Raw genomic sequence first — 16,556 nt, 5'->3', positions numbered from 1 at the left:
AGTTTTGCGTTTTCATTTTCTAAACCTGGCAATCCTGCAAGTAATAAAGGAAGATGGATATTGGGTAAGTAACTAGCAGTATCTACCTACCATGCTACCCTAAAATAGTAACCAGAACGTCAAATGACAGAATTTATTAAATGACACTACTTTTTCTTTCAAAATGTTCGAAGCTCCAGAGCAAGAATCTTAAATACCAAATAAGCAATATTATAAATTCAAAGGCAAGAAAAAGGGGAAAGGAAAACACGAAGCCATGTATTACAATATTTTCCCTTTTTGCCTGTCATTAAAAATGAGTTCCTCCTGCCACTCCCCTTTAAATTGACAGTCTTGGTTCCTTGCGCCGGGCCTACCAGGTCTAATTACATGAGTTGATGCGGCCCAAATGCTCACATCGGGCCTGGTGTGGCTCCAGGTGCTTTATGTGTGTTTACTCGTTTAGTCTGTACAACGGCCCATTGCGGGGCTGAGGAAACTGGAGCACAGGAGTTGAGTGACATGCCCGAGGACACACAGCCAGGAAGCAGCAGAAGCGAGACTTGAAGCCGGTGACCGTCCATGGAGATCCACCTTCCCTTTTGCTCTGTGAACTGCCTGCTCACTGGTCCCCTTCCGGAGAAGCCTGCCTCTCTTATACTCGACTATTGATGATGATGACTTTTCTTTCACATTTGGGGACACTGAGAGGGAAATACCTATTTTCTAGCAGAAATAACTGCCGAGCGGCAAGACTGGAAAGGGAGGCAAAGGCAAGATCCTGGAAAGCTTTTTAAACCAAATTAAAGATTTGGGGTTTGATTGCCCAAAACAGAGGAGCTATACTGATTATGTTAGCTGCTTTCAGTGGACACTTGAACCAGCAAGAAAAAGCCTGAAGCACAGAGTGAGACTGTTACTCCCTTCTCCCCTGCCTTGCCAAACCCTTCCAGGGCTCTGCGCACCCCAGCTCCTAACTCCAGCTGTTTGGCCCTCGGCCCAGGCTCTCCGCTGACAGGATCCTATAAACATTGGCCACAAAAAGTCCAACTGGAAGCCTCCCACCTTTCATGAGCCCACGGAGTTCCACCATAACCATTTCAACACAGAGGGCCAGGCTGGTGATACTGCTATGTCCCTGAAAGACTCCCACAGACGTGAGCCACGGGTCCAAGACACATCTTCAGAATCTGGTGGGACTCAATCATAGCGTAAGCACCCGTGTTCTGCGTAAACTCACAGCAATTTCTCTAGATGTCGTCAGACAACAAAAAGGGGCCACAGGCCTTTGCAAAGAGCAGCGGCTTGGGAGCCAGGCCCAGCACGCTCTCAGGGGCCTGGCGGATGTGCCACGTGACCTTTAGAAGCCCTTCCCATCACAGGACTTCAGTGTCTCATTTTTGGGGCTGAGCTGCTCTAGCTGATTGTTAAGATTCCTCCCAACTTGAAAATTCCAACAGTGACATGACAGGACGTGCGGAGGCTTCCTGTCTGTTGAGGAGACCTGGATTCGGTCACAGCCACCTGCACCCATTACCACAAACCTCGCTCAGGACTTGATGAAATACAACCAGGAATGACAGGAATCTGCCTCGAGTCACATACCTCTCAACCAAGTGTGAGTGACCCCACAGCACCTATGACAACCTGAGTATTGGCCGAGCTCCAAGCTTCCCATCTCAAGAGGCCTGGGCAGAGGGTGCCATATCCACACTGGCAGGAAGGAACCCTGGGCAAGCTCACCCCACAGCCACGTGGCTTCCTAGGAGACAGGACTCGACCTCCCAGTGCGACTGGTTCACACCCCCTTCCTTTACCTAAGAACCCCATGAAAATCCTTGTTTTCTTGCCTTTGCCTGGAACTCACTCCAAGACCTCTGAAGTCCTTAGCTGGTCCTTCTCTAGGATCAAGTCATGGGGTAAGACTCACTATGAATGACACCAGGCAGTTTACCCTTGCAACCCAGGGCTGGCGGGACCCCACCCTCCCAAGCTACCCCTCCCACACAGGCCCTGGAGACACAATGCAGGTTACGTATTTTGGGGCCATTCTTAAACAACAGGCGTAGCCCCCGGCACGGTGTCTGGGATGTGTGTGTAACAGGAGCCACTGTCCATTCTAGGCAATTACCTTGGACCAAAGGTAGTCAGAGTCACCTAAAGATTGGCAAGAACCTCACAAGTTAGACAGCAAGAGGATAATGACACACCCCTGACAAGTTCTCAAGGCTTAGGGCATCACAGGTGACCCAGTCACAATGAAACCATGTCTGGATCACAAATGTCGCCACCTCCCCTGCGTATGGTTCACGCCCAGGCCGAGGCACGCTGGGCACAGCATTTACAGAGATCTCTGAGTATCTCACAGGGTAAAGAGGTGGCACTCGAGACCCCAGACAAATCAAAAGGAATGTACAAAAGCTGGTCATGAGGGGGTTACCTGTTACCACGAAATCCAGCGCATGGGGTCCCGAGATGACATGGTGGGCTGATGTTCACGCAGTGGCCTGGACAGGTTCACTCCGCCCCCAGAAAGCCCTTACCTTCCAGTACTCCCAGCTTCCAAGGAGAGCGGGACCCAAATTTGACACCTCAGATGCCTCTGTGGGGCCTCAGGCTCCCTGGTAACGCGGCTGCTCCAGTGGCTGCTCCTGGAAGCCTCCTAAAGACAGCTCTCCTGCAGGCACCAGTGGCTCAGTAGGCAGCATCACCACCCACGGGCAAACCCGGGGCAGGCCGAGTGTGCCTCCCCACAACACCCACCAGTCCCGCCTCCAACACAGAGGCTACCTCAGCCACATCTCCCCACTCCAGTGCCCTGTACCTCAGCACTGTCGTGGGCTCCTCCTCCAGACGCCCCCGGCTATAAGCCCTCCAGCTCCCTCGGAGGCCCAGCTCAGCTCCTGCCAGCCCCACCCTGGCCACGGCAGCTCACGCAGAACCTGCACAGGGCTCGGCCCCCTGGAAAGGCTTTCGAGTCCCAGCCAGCTGCCTGCCATCTTCCCCACAGCACCACTAGGCAGTGCTGTCAGCAGCTTCTGCACCCTCTCAGGAACCAGGTGCCAAGAGGACAGGGCTACTCTGTTCTCCAGGTGGAAGGAATGTGTTTTACCCACAGCACCCACCTTGACAACCGGAAGAACTCTAGAGTTGATGGTTCTAGAACATGCACTCAAGGGGCTGCACAGGCTGGGACATGCAGTTCTGTCACTTACTGGCCTAGAAGAATTCTTGTACCTTTCCTTATAAATTCCAAATGTCGGCAGGGCACGGTGGCTCACACCTGTAATCCCAGCACTTTGGGAGGCCGAGGTGGGCAGATCACCTGAGGTCAGGAGTTTAAGACCATCCTGGCCCACATGGTGAAACCCCATCTCTACTAAAAATACAAAAATCAGCTGGGCATGGTGGTGGGTGCCTCTAATCCCAGCTACTCGGCAGGCTGAGGCAGAAGAATCATTTGAACCTGGAAGGCAGAGCCTGCAGTGAGCCGAGATCGTACCACTGTACACCAGTCTGGGCAACAGAGTGAGACTCCGAGACTCCGTCTCAAATAAATCCAAACGACAGTTCTCAAATAAATCCCAAATGTCTGTTACATTTTAAGCTACATTATGATGGTTTGGTTTGTAATGTCTTGTTTGCAAGTGATGCAGTGTTGACCTAACAGAAATGAAGAAAGTAAAACGTTGCCCCTGGGCAGTGTAAATACACAACATCACATAGCAGCTTGCCAGAAACTGCATGTAAGAACCATTTAAACCGTTTTACTGAATTCCTGTTAGCATCAGAATGTGAGCACAGAGAACACGTTTCTGTTACTGTTATATAGGCCTCGTGCAAAGCCTAGAACCTCCACTCACTTTTTGTTTTTTGTTTTTGAGACAGGGTCTCACTCTGTCGCCCAGGCTGGAGTGCAGGAGCACAGTCTCGATTGACTGCAACCTCTGCCTCCCGGGTTCAAGCAATTCTCATGCCTCACTCTCCCGAGTAGCTGGGATTACAGATGTGAGCCACTACGCCCGGCTAATTTTTTTATTTTTATCTCCTCGTACTTTAACGGACCAGTGACAACATAATCTCCCTGCCGCAACTTGCTTTATAGGACTGGGATCATCTGCCTTCTTTTGAATCTTATTTAGAATAACTGGTTAAAGTATTGCCCTAATTTAGAAATTCAAAACTGAAAATGTGGAAGCCACTCTTACCCTTTAAAGCATACACTTGAACACAAACACAAAACTGGTTTCCAAAGTTTATTAAAAATCAAAGAATAGAAAAACTTTACATAAAAATATGTCAATTTTAGCTTCCATATTGTTGTCCACACACAAAAAAATCGAAACATGGTATCTTTTGTCAAACCTGTAGCACGCGACCACAGTGGTAGCCAGGCCAATTCATCTGCTTCACCATGACGGAAATGGAACATGGTACCTGTGTCTATGAATTGAGCTTTAAAATGCACACCCCACGGGACACTCACTGCCAGCCCCGTAGTGGTTTCCTTAATGTGGGTATACAGTCAATATTGCTAATGCATAGAGATTAGTACAGGCCTACAGATCAGTTTTTATAAATATTCTTTATCAATAGGTTCACGATTTAAATATTTTAAATATTTTTGATAACTTTCGGTCATCGAGAACTGCAGACACAGTGTGCTACTCTATTCTGGAATGCCTCCTAGAGAACCTGCAGTCGCAGCTGACAGCTCCCAATGACAAAGTGAGCCAGTCCTGCTTCAAAAGGGCAGACCGCAGACATTTTAAAGCTTGTCCTTGCTGGGCGTCCATCACATTCAGAGATCAATCTAGAACTCCCCACTGCTGCACATCCATCAGATGTCATGGTAATAAGTATCTTGTCTCGACATTCTCCACTAGTGGACTTCAAAGACCAACCTACCTGTAGTGTTTAGCAAGACCAGACCCCTGTTTTAACAACAGGAAGTCAGATGGCCTACAAGGTGCAACCAACTCCCAGGACAACTGTGGTGCTCCAAAAACTCAGGGTTAGGCAGGATGGATATATTGTTGTTCAAAAAAAGGTAACAAAGACAGTGGTTGTTGTGGCAGAATACACTTGCATAGTATACCTGTATGCTTCCAACGTCGGGCGCCAGCGGTCCCGGCCCCAACGCTGGGCTGTGCTCTCCTGCGACATGATCCATTAAAACACTCCCCACGGCGCACTGGGCAGCTGAAGCACTTCTCCTAGATTTGCTCTTAACAGAACGAATGCATACGCTACAGATTCCTCAATGGAATCAACAGAATTCCTTTCTCCACATTCCTAAAACTGGGTACCATGGTCCGCAATAATAGTCACCAGACCCATCATCACAGGCTATGTCACTAAAACTGACTGAAGCGTTTTCCAGTTCACATTTTCCTAAAGATTTTATAATGTGACAACCCTTCTCTCCTTAGAAAGTTATACTTCTGGCACTTGAAATGCTGGATTTGTTGTCCAGTTTAAAAGAACTGAAAACCAAAACATTAAAACTCTGTGGTCAGAGCAAGACAACGGCCTGGGGCCCGACAGCAGGGGCCACGGGCAGTTCGTCAGGTGGCTCTGGAGCCGAGCCCTTTGGAAAACCGTGAGGGCGACCTGGCTCCTTCACTCACTCCAACCAAAAGAAAAGACATCAAAATGAAACCCCAAACCCCTCATCACGGTGTTTGTAACGATGCTCGTCAGACAACCAGCCGACACGATGACCCAACTTAGAAAATGCAGCTCGGGAAAGGACCTAAGCTTGTTTAAAAAAAATTCCCTCCTCCCTTAAATATAACTTATGTGAAAATAGGAAATTAAATAAAAAATATCTGAGTTATTGCACAAATCATAAGTTTTCAATATTTACATAGAAAAACAGTTCTGAAATTTCAAACAAAATGTGAGGGCAGTAAAACAATGACCTCCCAAGCCTATCCATGGAGGAAAGACACACGAACGGGGTCTGATCTCCTCTGCTGCTCTGACAAACAGGAAACGAAAATAGCAAACCGCGAAGGAGCAGACACGGCCACCGCAAACCGCAAGCGCATGTTCACGTCCCTGCAGTTCCTGAGCCTGGCCTGCCTCAGCACTGAAGGAAGAATCCTGGGAAGGCAGAAAAGAACGTCCACGTTTAATAAGGCTTCACAGATGAGCACAACGAGCTGTTCTTGAAGATGGACGCGACCACCACACAAAGAAACATGCAGAGTGACCAGCAGCGGGCGTGCCGTGAGCCCGGCTGACGTGCGGGGTGCTGCTCTCGGTTCCCCTGCCGGTGGCCGAGGCCGCAGGGCAGTCTGCGGAGGGGTGGGGAGGCCGACGCAGCCAGGAGCCATTATCTGCTGAGGCTCACGGGCAGACTGTCCCGCGTGTGTGTGTGTTTTTTCCTCCTCCATCCGGTGCGGTTATACTGGTGGTGCCCCCTGTTGCCCACAGGGGGCCGCACACCTCCGCTACCCACAGAGCTGTAGCCGCCGCCTTGGGTGTGGCCATGAGAGCCCTTCATGGACAGTTTCATGCCGTTGTGCTGCTGGAGAAAGAGAGAGAGAGCAGTGTTGGAGCCAGACAACGGGCACAATGCCCACACCACGTCCTCCGGCAGTGACCACACTAAGCACCGACGTGATGTTACGTAGGGAGGAGGGATGGACACCTGCCCTCTGGGACTTTCCAACTCTTCCATTTGAGAGAAAAGTATTCTTCCCATTCCGTGACTGACTGAAGGCAAGAACCATGTACCAGGATCAAACCACACAAATTCAGCAGACCCTCACTTCTAACTTGTTCTACTTATCCATAGAAATAAGAAGGTCCCTGGCCGGGTGCCAGTGGCTTGCGCCTGTAATTCCAGCACTTTAGGAGGCCGAAGTAGGCAGGTCACTTGAGGTCAGGAGCTCGAGACCAGCCTGACCAACACGGTGAAACCCCATCTCTACTAAAAATACAAAAATTGGCTGGGTGTAGCGGCGCACACCTATAATCCAGCTACTTGAGAGGCTGAGGCCCAAGAATTGCTTGAACCCGGGAGGCGGAGGTTGCAGTGAGCTGAGATCACACCACTGCACTCCAGCCTGGGAGATGGAGTGAGATTCTGTCTCCAAAAAAAAAGAAATAAGAAGGTCCCTGTCATGTTCTTCCCCCAACTGTGACCTTCTAGAAACAAGCGAGTCACACGTGCCAGGGCCTGGTGCTCTCGCCCTCAGCAGCCTGTCGATCCCGGCATGCAGCAGCCTGTGCTTGGGCTGCACCCAAAGCACATTCCCCACACTGCAAAGTCCCGGCCAAGCAGACTGAGAGGAAACACACGCCGGCTTCAGGAAAGTCTCAGAGCAAGACAAACAGCAGGAGGAGGCTGGGAAAGCAATGCCAAAATGCAATGAAGGAGCTGTTGTGCGAAGTTGTTCTTTCATCCTGAATATGTCTATCAGGGATGCATAAATCCAGGAGGAAATGTTCTACGACTTAACTCCTAAAAACAATCATTATACAACACAGGGCCAAAGACGCCAAGCCTCAAGAATAAAACTTATTGGCAAAATAGGATTAGACAAGCAAAGGAGGAATGGAGTAGAGTAAGAGGTGTGGACACCGATGAAAGCACCGAGCATCCGCACAGCCCAAGGGAACATCACGCATGATAGAGGCTGACCTGGAAGATCCTCGTCATGGCTCTCCCAATCATTCAGGTACTTGGAGAATATAGGAACTTAACGTGGCCTGTTTTTTCCACGCACACAGCTGGACTTGTGAGGAGCCACAGGGGCAGGCACGCCAGGGCCCTGCTGAGGCCCAGCACACAGCTCTGCCCACCCTGACGCTTGCTCCCACCCCAGGTGAGGATCAGGCAACGTGGGAGTGATAGCAGCGCACATGGGACATCACGGCAAGATCTGCTCTTGGTTTTATCATTTGCTTCTTGGAAACCAAGGTATGTAGCATACAAATGAATTATATAAATGGGAAAAGAAAAGTCTTCATTTTGAGCCTTGTTTCAACTTTTAGTTTTATGCTAATCAGCTCAACAGAGGAATTAAGAGATGTTTGTGGCAACCAATTAAACTATATATTACATCTTAAAATAGTTTAACTCTTTAAAGTTTTGTTTGGAAAGACAAGCAACCATGAGGCTGAATGACAAGAAAGCAAATTCCGTTTTCAAATGATCTCTCTGGAATTCTCTTTGGAGGAGAAAACATTCAGTGCCACCTCTCACACGGCAGCTTGAACAGGTGAACGCACCAGGAAAGAGCTATACCTTATGATACAGATGAGGGCTCGAGAGCGGGTTGGGGGACGCTGAGGGAATGGCCGGGGAAGACATGTGGTGGACGGCTTTCAAAGATGCAGTTCCTTCTACACCAGCTTGTCTGCAAGGAACAGGAGCAACCCCTAGGGTCGGTGGAGGTATAGTAAACCTGGTCTAGGAAGAAAACGACAGAGACGGCCATGGGTACCAAATCAGTCACAGGAAAACCATCCGGCTTCTAAAGCTCAGCATCGCCAAAGGGCAGCTCATAAATGGCACAGTTGCATGTGGGCTCCATAAAGCAGTTTGTTTTACTATAACCTAACAATATTGTGCTTTGAATTAGAAATACCTCATATTCTGAAACAGCAACTGGAATATCAAGTATGGCCAGTAATCCAAGTCATAAAGTTTAAAACTCATTGAAGATCAAACGATTCAAAACATTAGCATCATCAGAATAACAACTGTCACCCCCGTGGTGAATCTGCGAGTCACACACTGAACTCGGGGTCACAGATCGAGGCTGGCCCGACTGGTGGCCTGAGGGGCCGTGGGACGGCCGGCAGTTCCATCCTTGCCTGCTGTCCAGGTCCCCGGCTGCTTCTATGTCAGCATCGCCCATTACTGTCAGCAGCAGAAGCAAGCACACTAACAAGAACCCCTTTTCTCAGACTTGCAACACTGACCTCGTTGCATCTTGGCATCCCATGCATTTACCCCAACCACCTCTGGAGATCGACTGTGGCCAAGAGTCTTCTTAGATAAGAACCTAGAAACCCTCAGCGTCCCTAGACTTCACGCTCGAACCACACAAGCAGCTGCAGAACGTGGCTCTGGAGCTCAGCAGCCGCACTGGGCTCTCCAGGGCCCCAAGGCTTGTGGGTGGTTAAAACAAACACCTTTGTGACACACGGCCCAGGACATCAGGGCCAGTCTGATGACCATAAAAAGGCAACCAAGTTTATCTGTGGTATAATTCATTTTAAGAGTGTAAATAATTGCCTCAGAATTTTACATTTATGCAGTAATTAGACACGTTATGGTGTCTGGCTGGGCCATGGCTCTGCTCATCAACTCTGTGGGTCATTACAGAGCCAGCATTCCAGAAGCTCTGCCAGAATCAGGGTGGATCCTGTGAGCATGTCTTCCCCAGAGCAGAGTGCAAAACTCCAAGAAATGAGTCAAAATACTTTTGCATGTACCTACATAGTTTTATGCTCAAATTACATGCCACATTTCAGAAAATGGTTTTAAGTCAATTAACATGTTGGGTTTTATACCCACACATATTCCAGTGATGTATAATCGGAAGTAGATACAAAATTTAGTGTTTATAAAATTCTCCTTTAGATTTCTAATTTTATCTAAATTTTAGAAGCAGACAGTATATTCTAACAGAAAAAGCCTTAGAAAGTATGTCTAATGTAAAACTGAAAAAAGTCCAATAAGTTCACATCAAAACTTTTAAAAAGTCTCAACATTGAGATTCTGAGAGGAAGCAGGGACACGTGTCTGGTGCTGCCTGGTGCCCGGCTAAGTGGGTTGCGACTGAGTCGCTCTCTCAAGATGACCCTCGACAGCAGTCTCATGCTGGGGCAGTGAGGAAACTTACAGGAAGGCAGTCGACCTGGCCCCGTGAAAAGCTACAGCAGCACTCAAGAACCACAGTCTCCTCGCTGCTGAAACTATACGTGGTGGACCTCAACACCACAAAAAAGAGAGGATTTCCTAGAACAAGACAGCAATGGCCAAAGACTCAGAAAGTTACTCTTCAAATTCAAAGGACCGTGAAGCTCTAGTGCATATCACAGCTTGGATGTCTTTCCCAGGGGCCACCACCGGGAAGGGCACCAGAGGGCCACGTACCTGATTGTTGGTTGTCATGATCAGTGTTCTGGAAGTGGTGGGCTGAGGTTTGCCACTGGGCATTGGCAAGGCGGTGGGTAAGCCGGCCATGAGAGGAGCTGGCGCTTGCAGACTGAACTGGTAAACACTAGGCGTTGTGCAGGGCGGTGTGTCTGAATCCTTGAACCCGGTACAAAAAATAACAAGGACAGCTGTACCACAAAGGTGCACTACTACTTCCTTAAAGCTATGAAAAGAAACGCCTGCCTCCAGGCTGGCTATGAAAGGTTATTCGAATTAAGTCTAACTTCTGAACGGGCAGCCCAAATCTACCCAGGCTTCCTTCAAGTAATTTCATCAAAACTGAAAAAGAATGTTAAAGGAAATACAGAAGAGATACTTGGATTTTTTTTTTTTTTTAATCTGTGAAGAGGATTACTGCCCTCGACAGCCACATGAGCCAGACAGGTTCAGAAGGTTCACAGTGGGGGAAAGGAAGCCAGGTGCCAACATCACGGGGCTGCCCCCCACCCACTCCACACACATAAAAAGAAACAAAACCTGAGCAAAACTAAGGGGGAGATTTTAAGCTCACAGCTATGGACATTTACCAGAGACACAAACTGTCCAACACACACACGGAGGAGGGGAGGGCACTCACAACATCACTCCCAGAAAGTGAAGACACAGAAGAGGCTGAGGAGCCTGAAGACAGGAGCTGGGGGCTGGACAGCGACAAAGTCAAGCGCTGGCCGTAGGGAGACTCGGGCTCTCGGTTCTGCGTCTGCTCCCCATTGCACGTGGCTATTCGCTCTTTGATCTTGATCCTGTTGTCTGTGGAGGGAAAAAGCCTTGGTTAATAACTCCTGAGAACTGTGGCGTGGAGCCGCCCCGGCAGCATCAGTCATGGGTTCTGCTGAGCCGGGAACGCTGCTAATGAGACTGACAAACCCAACACTAGGTTTTGCTTAATTTTAAAAATTATAGTCAATTAGTTATTGGAAAACATTAAACATGCTTGTAACAACTTGGGTATGCAAATCATCTTCAAATGTGAACTTTCTAAAATCTAACTATAGATCAAGTATTTTTTATGAAAATTTGGCACCCATATAAGGATGTACTATAAGTACAAATAAATACACACTGGATTTCAAAGACTTAGTACAAAAAACGGCTATAAAATATCTCAATCATTTTTATGTTGATTACATGTTGAAATGTTAATATTTTGACTTGAGTTGAATAAAATCTACTAAAATTATTTCACCTGTTTCTTTTCACATTTGACACGGCCCTAGAAACTCTGAAATTCTATATGTGGCATGCATTAGATTGTTTCTACTGGACAGTGCTGCTCTAGATCTTACTGTGTTTTTAATTAATGCTCATCAGAAAAACTAGCTATTTTCTTAATTTGACTAATTTACCATAAAGGAATAGAGACACTTCTGCATGAACGCGGCAGCCAGTGGTTAGGATGGACACAAATGAATGAGTCTCTCACCCATCCCTGGCGACGGGTTAGGATGGACACAAATGAATGAGTCTCTCACCCATGCCTGGTGACGGGTTAGGATGGACACAAATGAATGAGTCTCTCACCCATGCCTGGCGACGGGTTAGGATGGACACAAATGAATGAGTCTCTCACCCATGCCTGGTGACGGGTGGGCTTTGCTCCCCCACTTCTCTTTGATCCACCTCCGGTAGTCAATTACCTCCTGAGTTACTTTGATGATTCTTCCTAAAGTACTGCAAAGGGACATTGTTGGAGATCAACAGAGTACAACAGGTATCAGGGAGTTAGAACCCCTCTCGAGCAGCTACCTTATACCCCTAACAGATCATCTCGCTAGGTGAAGGACAGTAGGAAGGGAGCTAAAATACATTTACAATTATATATGACTTCTAATGATTCAGCTCCAGCAAACCCTGGACCGCAGTACATCTACCTACAGAAGACCACTGTGAAATGCAGCTCCAAGTGGGAAGCGTGGCCTTCCCACCCTCAATGGTCATACAGTGCTGACATTTCACTTCCCACTACACAGGCGAGAATGGAGATGGTACCGAGATGAGTGCCCTACACGTGGCCCAGAGCTCCGCCTGAAAACACCAAGCAGACAGCGGCTCAGGAACACACAGAGCTCCAGCACCACCAGCGCCTGCAGCAGCTACTGAGCCAGGCCCCGAAACCTGTTTATTCCATCATCCACCATGGAACAGATCTATCAAACTGTTTCAAATTCCACTCTTGACGACCACGTTACTCTTCCTTCCATTCCTATCTCATCTCCCACCCCCTCCAATCCCACCACTACCACCACCACAGCATCATCTGGGTCAGAAGTAAATACCTCTGACTACATTTTGGGACTGTAAAAATGGCCCAAAATGTAGAACAAGGGACGAGTGTACATAAGAGAAGATGGTAGGGACTGGGTGATCAGATACATTCACTTAGAAAGTGAATGTTTATGCTTTCAAGGCTGGAGAAAAACCATCATGTTCCAAAGTTTTGAAAGCTAGAAATCACCTCCCCAAAACAAAAGACCCTGAAGAAAATGTCAAATCTCCAAGAAAGAAATTTTCAACTCTCAATCATGGATGAATCCCACACAGCCATCCCACATTCCTAGAAGGCCTTCCTTCACCAACATATCCAAATTCTACCAAAATACGACAGAACATCCCTTCATCAATTTCATGGAGGTAAATGACACAGGAAAGGGGTAACTACCATCCCACAGGCATGCTGAGCCCAGACACAGACACGCAACCCATTACCTTTCGGCGTCTCTGTTTGGATAGGACCTGGCCAGCGGCGACACGGCATGGCTGAGCACTATGTAGGCATAGTCGAAGACCTGCTTCACCTGCATGGCGCCATAGGAGCTCCGGCCAACATCATTCCCTGCAGCAAAAAGGCTATGTCAGACTCTCCCCACATGCACACCATCGTCCACATTTCAGATCTTGTCATACGAGTGACTCTGAAGCAGGCCCTCACCAGCAAAGCCCAGACAGGCGAACACAATGGGCACGCATGGCAGTCGGCACTAGCAAAGGCCCTGTCAATCACCATGCACAGGGCACGGTCTGTGAGTGCCGAGGGGCCTGGTCTGCATCATCAGTGCCCACGTGCTCACGGCCCACCTCATGAAGGCAGCTGCCATTCACAGACGGAGCGACAGCTCACAAAAAGCCCACTCTCCAGGTGGCAGACACACAAGGAAGCCAAAGGCTATACCACTGTGCAGACCAGCAGCACTGACCCAGTGTGATCGCCGATCTGACAATCAGGAGGCCTCACAGGGCAGGCAGAAGGGCAGCTAGCCCCAAGTGCACCCCAACTCAGTCAACACTAATGGAACCTGCAGGAAGTGAATCCTTTAGAATGGAACGTGAATTCTCATGTGTGGAAAACTGGGACAGCAAATCAAAGGAATCTGTCACAGAAGTCACCAAGGAAGTCAGTCAAGAGGAGCTTACTTTTCATCAGAAAAGCACTGTTTCGAATTTTAATCTACATACAACTCATTCTTCACAATCAGGTTAAGTGTAGATTTTTTTTTAAAGGACATATATTCTAAGTACTGGAATTTTATCTTTTCTAGGTTTATATTACATCTCAATGATTATGTGGGTCTTTGTTTTTTTGAGTACATTTCAGTAGACACTTGAAGACAATGGCAATGTCTCCAATGTGACTGATCCAACAGACAAAAAGATGGATGATACACTGCCACACCGTGCTACCAAAAAAACCACTCAAGAGCCTGCATAAATCACGCCATCTACAAGCAACAACAAAACACATCAGCCAATGTGTTTTCCCTGAGATGATCTTTAGGAAATAAAGTCAAAAGCCAAGTGACTAACAGGTTTGCGTTGTGGGATGTGTTCAACAAGATAACAATAAAAAACACTAATATCCATATAGGAAAAAAAGTGGAGAAATACATGTCCAAATAAAAGGGGATTATGGCATCTATTGTTTGTCTATATTACATACTTCTGGGAAACAAATGATTTAGGGTGAATATGTAATACTTCTGTAATCAGAAAAAAAAATTTTCCTTAATTCTGCTTTATTATAGAATGTAAACAGTTGGAAAGACAAAACTTAATTAGAAGCATTAAATAAGGATTTCTCAAAGTGTCATTATTAACTGGTTAGTATAAGACAAACCTGCGGCCGGGCATGGTGGCTCACGCCTGTAATCCCAGCACTCTGGGAGGCCAAGGCAGGTGGATCACAAGGTCAGGAGATCGAGACCATCCTGGCTAACACTGTGAAACCCCACCTCTACTAAAAATACAAAAAATTAGCCGGGCGTGGTGGCGGGCGCCTGTAGTCCCAGCTACTGAGGAGGCTGAGGCAAGAGAATGGCGTGAACTCGGGCGGCGGAGCTTGCAGTGAGCCAAGATCACGCCACTGCACTCCAACCTGGGTGACAGAATGAGATTCTGTCTCAAAAAAAAAAAAAAGAGAGAAACCTGTATCAAGAGCAAATGAATTGCCCGAGGCTCTCAGAGCCCCAACATAGTCTCCGCACCTCCCCTCCACCCCCCGAGGCTGGCCTAGCTCCCAGCAGTGGAGGTCAGGGAGCCCTTACCTGGCAGCAGGGGGTCCTCAATGCACAGCATCGACGGTCTGTACCCGCTTGTCATGGCTTTCATGATCTCCTCTTTGGCGATATAGGCACCTCCTTCTTTGATTCTAATACCGGTTTTCAAGTAATTAAAATTTCTCCCATAGAGTTCAAAAAATTCTACAAGAAGCATTCCAAGGTTTTCATCAGCTCTCCGGGCATCAATTCTTGGATGCAACTGTAAAAGCAATGCACCCACAATTTGTACGGATTCAGGGCATGTTCTAAAGAAAACAGGATGCAACGAAGTCTGCCGTCTAGCAGCCTCTTCAAGGCAACACCAGTGAGAGGCACTTGCTCACTCACCAGCACCACGAGGAAGCCTGAACAGCAGCCTCTTCAATGAGGAGTGTTCAAAAGGAATACAATGTACTAATCTGAATTTTATTGTCGTTTAATTTTTGGAATTGTTAATCCATACAGCAAACTTCCTGCAAACACAGATACGTGATTAACCAAATATTGGCAAATAAATTGACTATATTCTGCATAACTTAGTTGCCTGGATGGTACATGTAATTTCAGATTCTCATCGTCCTAATTTCGTTATGCTGAAGTACAACCAACAGGGGTCAGTGTTAGACTGAACAGCATGGTGGTATCACATAAAACCAGAAAGTGAAATGACTGATTTCAGCTAAGTATAGGTCATCAGTATTACATCATAATATTTATAGCAAGCTTCTATCCTGCTTGCACACAGATGAGCACCACTCTCAGTTCAGTGCCATATCGTCTTCAAAAGCAGGCACTGGGCTTGTTCTGAACTAAACCACTGTCCACCACACCTTCTGAGGGTCATAATTCTCAGCTGTCCAGACCTGCATTGCCCACATGTCTATTTAAATGAACTAAAACAAATTAATTAAAAATCCAGCTTGTTGCTCTCACAGGCCACACTGCAATACTCAGTAGCCACATGTGGCACCAAGCCCCTTGCCGGACCATGCAGAAGTGGCCGTCACCATCACAGAGAATTCTATCGGACAGTGCCAACTAGAAAGAGATGGACAAGGGCACATAAGAGAAATCCCTCAGAGAAGCACGGTGCTTGAAACTATTTATAACACAGAGTGCCAGGAGGAGCTGCAGCTCGAAAGCATACAAATGTTTTTAAGGTTCAGAAGAATCCCGGAGTTCTCTGCATATTTCTACCACACAAGAGGAGGATTCCAATTCTGGCCTCACCTTTATTCCCTTCCTTATGCCTTGTCTTTTAGCCAAAATCACATATCCAAGAGCCTGGCCAGTGGCAGGGTGGGCCTCCTCCCCTCACTCAGTCAAGAAACTCAGATGTTGCCACAGTCACACCACTGAGGCAGGACAAGCTCTGGGCACTGGACAAGGCACAGGGATGTGGCAGTGAACACAGGAATCCCACTCATGCTATGGTGGCCTCCTGTGGGGTCACAGGATCACTGAAAGGACCCCCTGAGGGGGTGGCAGGAGGCCCTGGGCCCAGGCACATATGGCACATGCATGATCAAAGTCTTAAGTAGCTGTTGTTACTACAAGGCCATGAAAATAGTGCAAGTCAGGAGTATATTAGTAAAGAACACAGGCCCATGTTTAGTTCAAAATAATGTCCAAAAACTACGGAAGAAAGGCTATACACTAAGGGCCACATCTCAGAGGGGAAAGTGGAAACAGGACAGTGTGACTTGAACTGAAAGAAAACAGACATGGAATTCCATTTTCACTACTCTTAAAGCATCTCTGCAGAGACAGACCAAGGAAGCTGCAATCATCATAGGTGGTTACCCAGTGTTCTACTATCATAGCATTCATGACAGTGAGAACATTACCAAATCATGAACAGA

General features: G+C 47.6%; 1 protein-coding gene across 2 annotated transcripts in view; it reads right to left on the bottom strand.

The window, feature by feature from the left end:
* Positions 1-4,221: 4,221 nt before the first annotated feature.
* TENT4A (terminal nucleotidyltransferase 4A) overlaps positions 4,222-16,556 on the bottom strand; it is a 44,565-nt gene continuing 32,230 nt past the window's right edge. Inside the window, exons 7-13 of one of the 2 annotated variants that reach the window (XM_033178766.1) lie at positions 14,701-14,914; positions 12,869-12,995; positions 11,733-11,833; positions 10,740-10,912; positions 10,100-10,258; positions 8,240-8,404; positions 4,222-6,514 (exon numbers count right to left, since the gene is read on the bottom strand). In XM_033178766.1, coding sequence (XP_033034657.1) covers positions 6,320-6,514; positions 8,240-8,404; positions 10,100-10,258; positions 10,740-10,912; positions 11,733-11,833; positions 12,869-12,995; positions 14,701-14,914 — 1,134 coding nt within the window. In that variant the 3' untranslated portion in view covers positions 4,222-6,319. The remainder of the gene's footprint in view (positions 6,515-8,239; positions 8,405-10,099; positions 10,259-10,739; positions 10,913-11,732; positions 11,834-12,868; positions 12,996-14,700; positions 14,915-16,556) is intronic. The other variant, XM_033178767.1, reaches the window with a different exon arrangement.

Source organism: Trachypithecus francoisi, unplaced genomic scaffold (assembly GCF_009764315.1).
Source record: "Trachypithecus francoisi isolate TF-2019V2 unplaced genomic scaffold, Tfra_2.0 Lachesis_group2, whole genome shotgun sequence".
In the NCBI taxonomy this organism is placed as follows: Eukaryota; Metazoa; Chordata; class Mammalia; order Primates; family Cercopithecidae; genus Trachypithecus; species Trachypithecus francoisi.
Note: the sequence above shows the minus strand (reverse complement) of the source record. Positions and strands in the feature narration are given on the sequence as shown.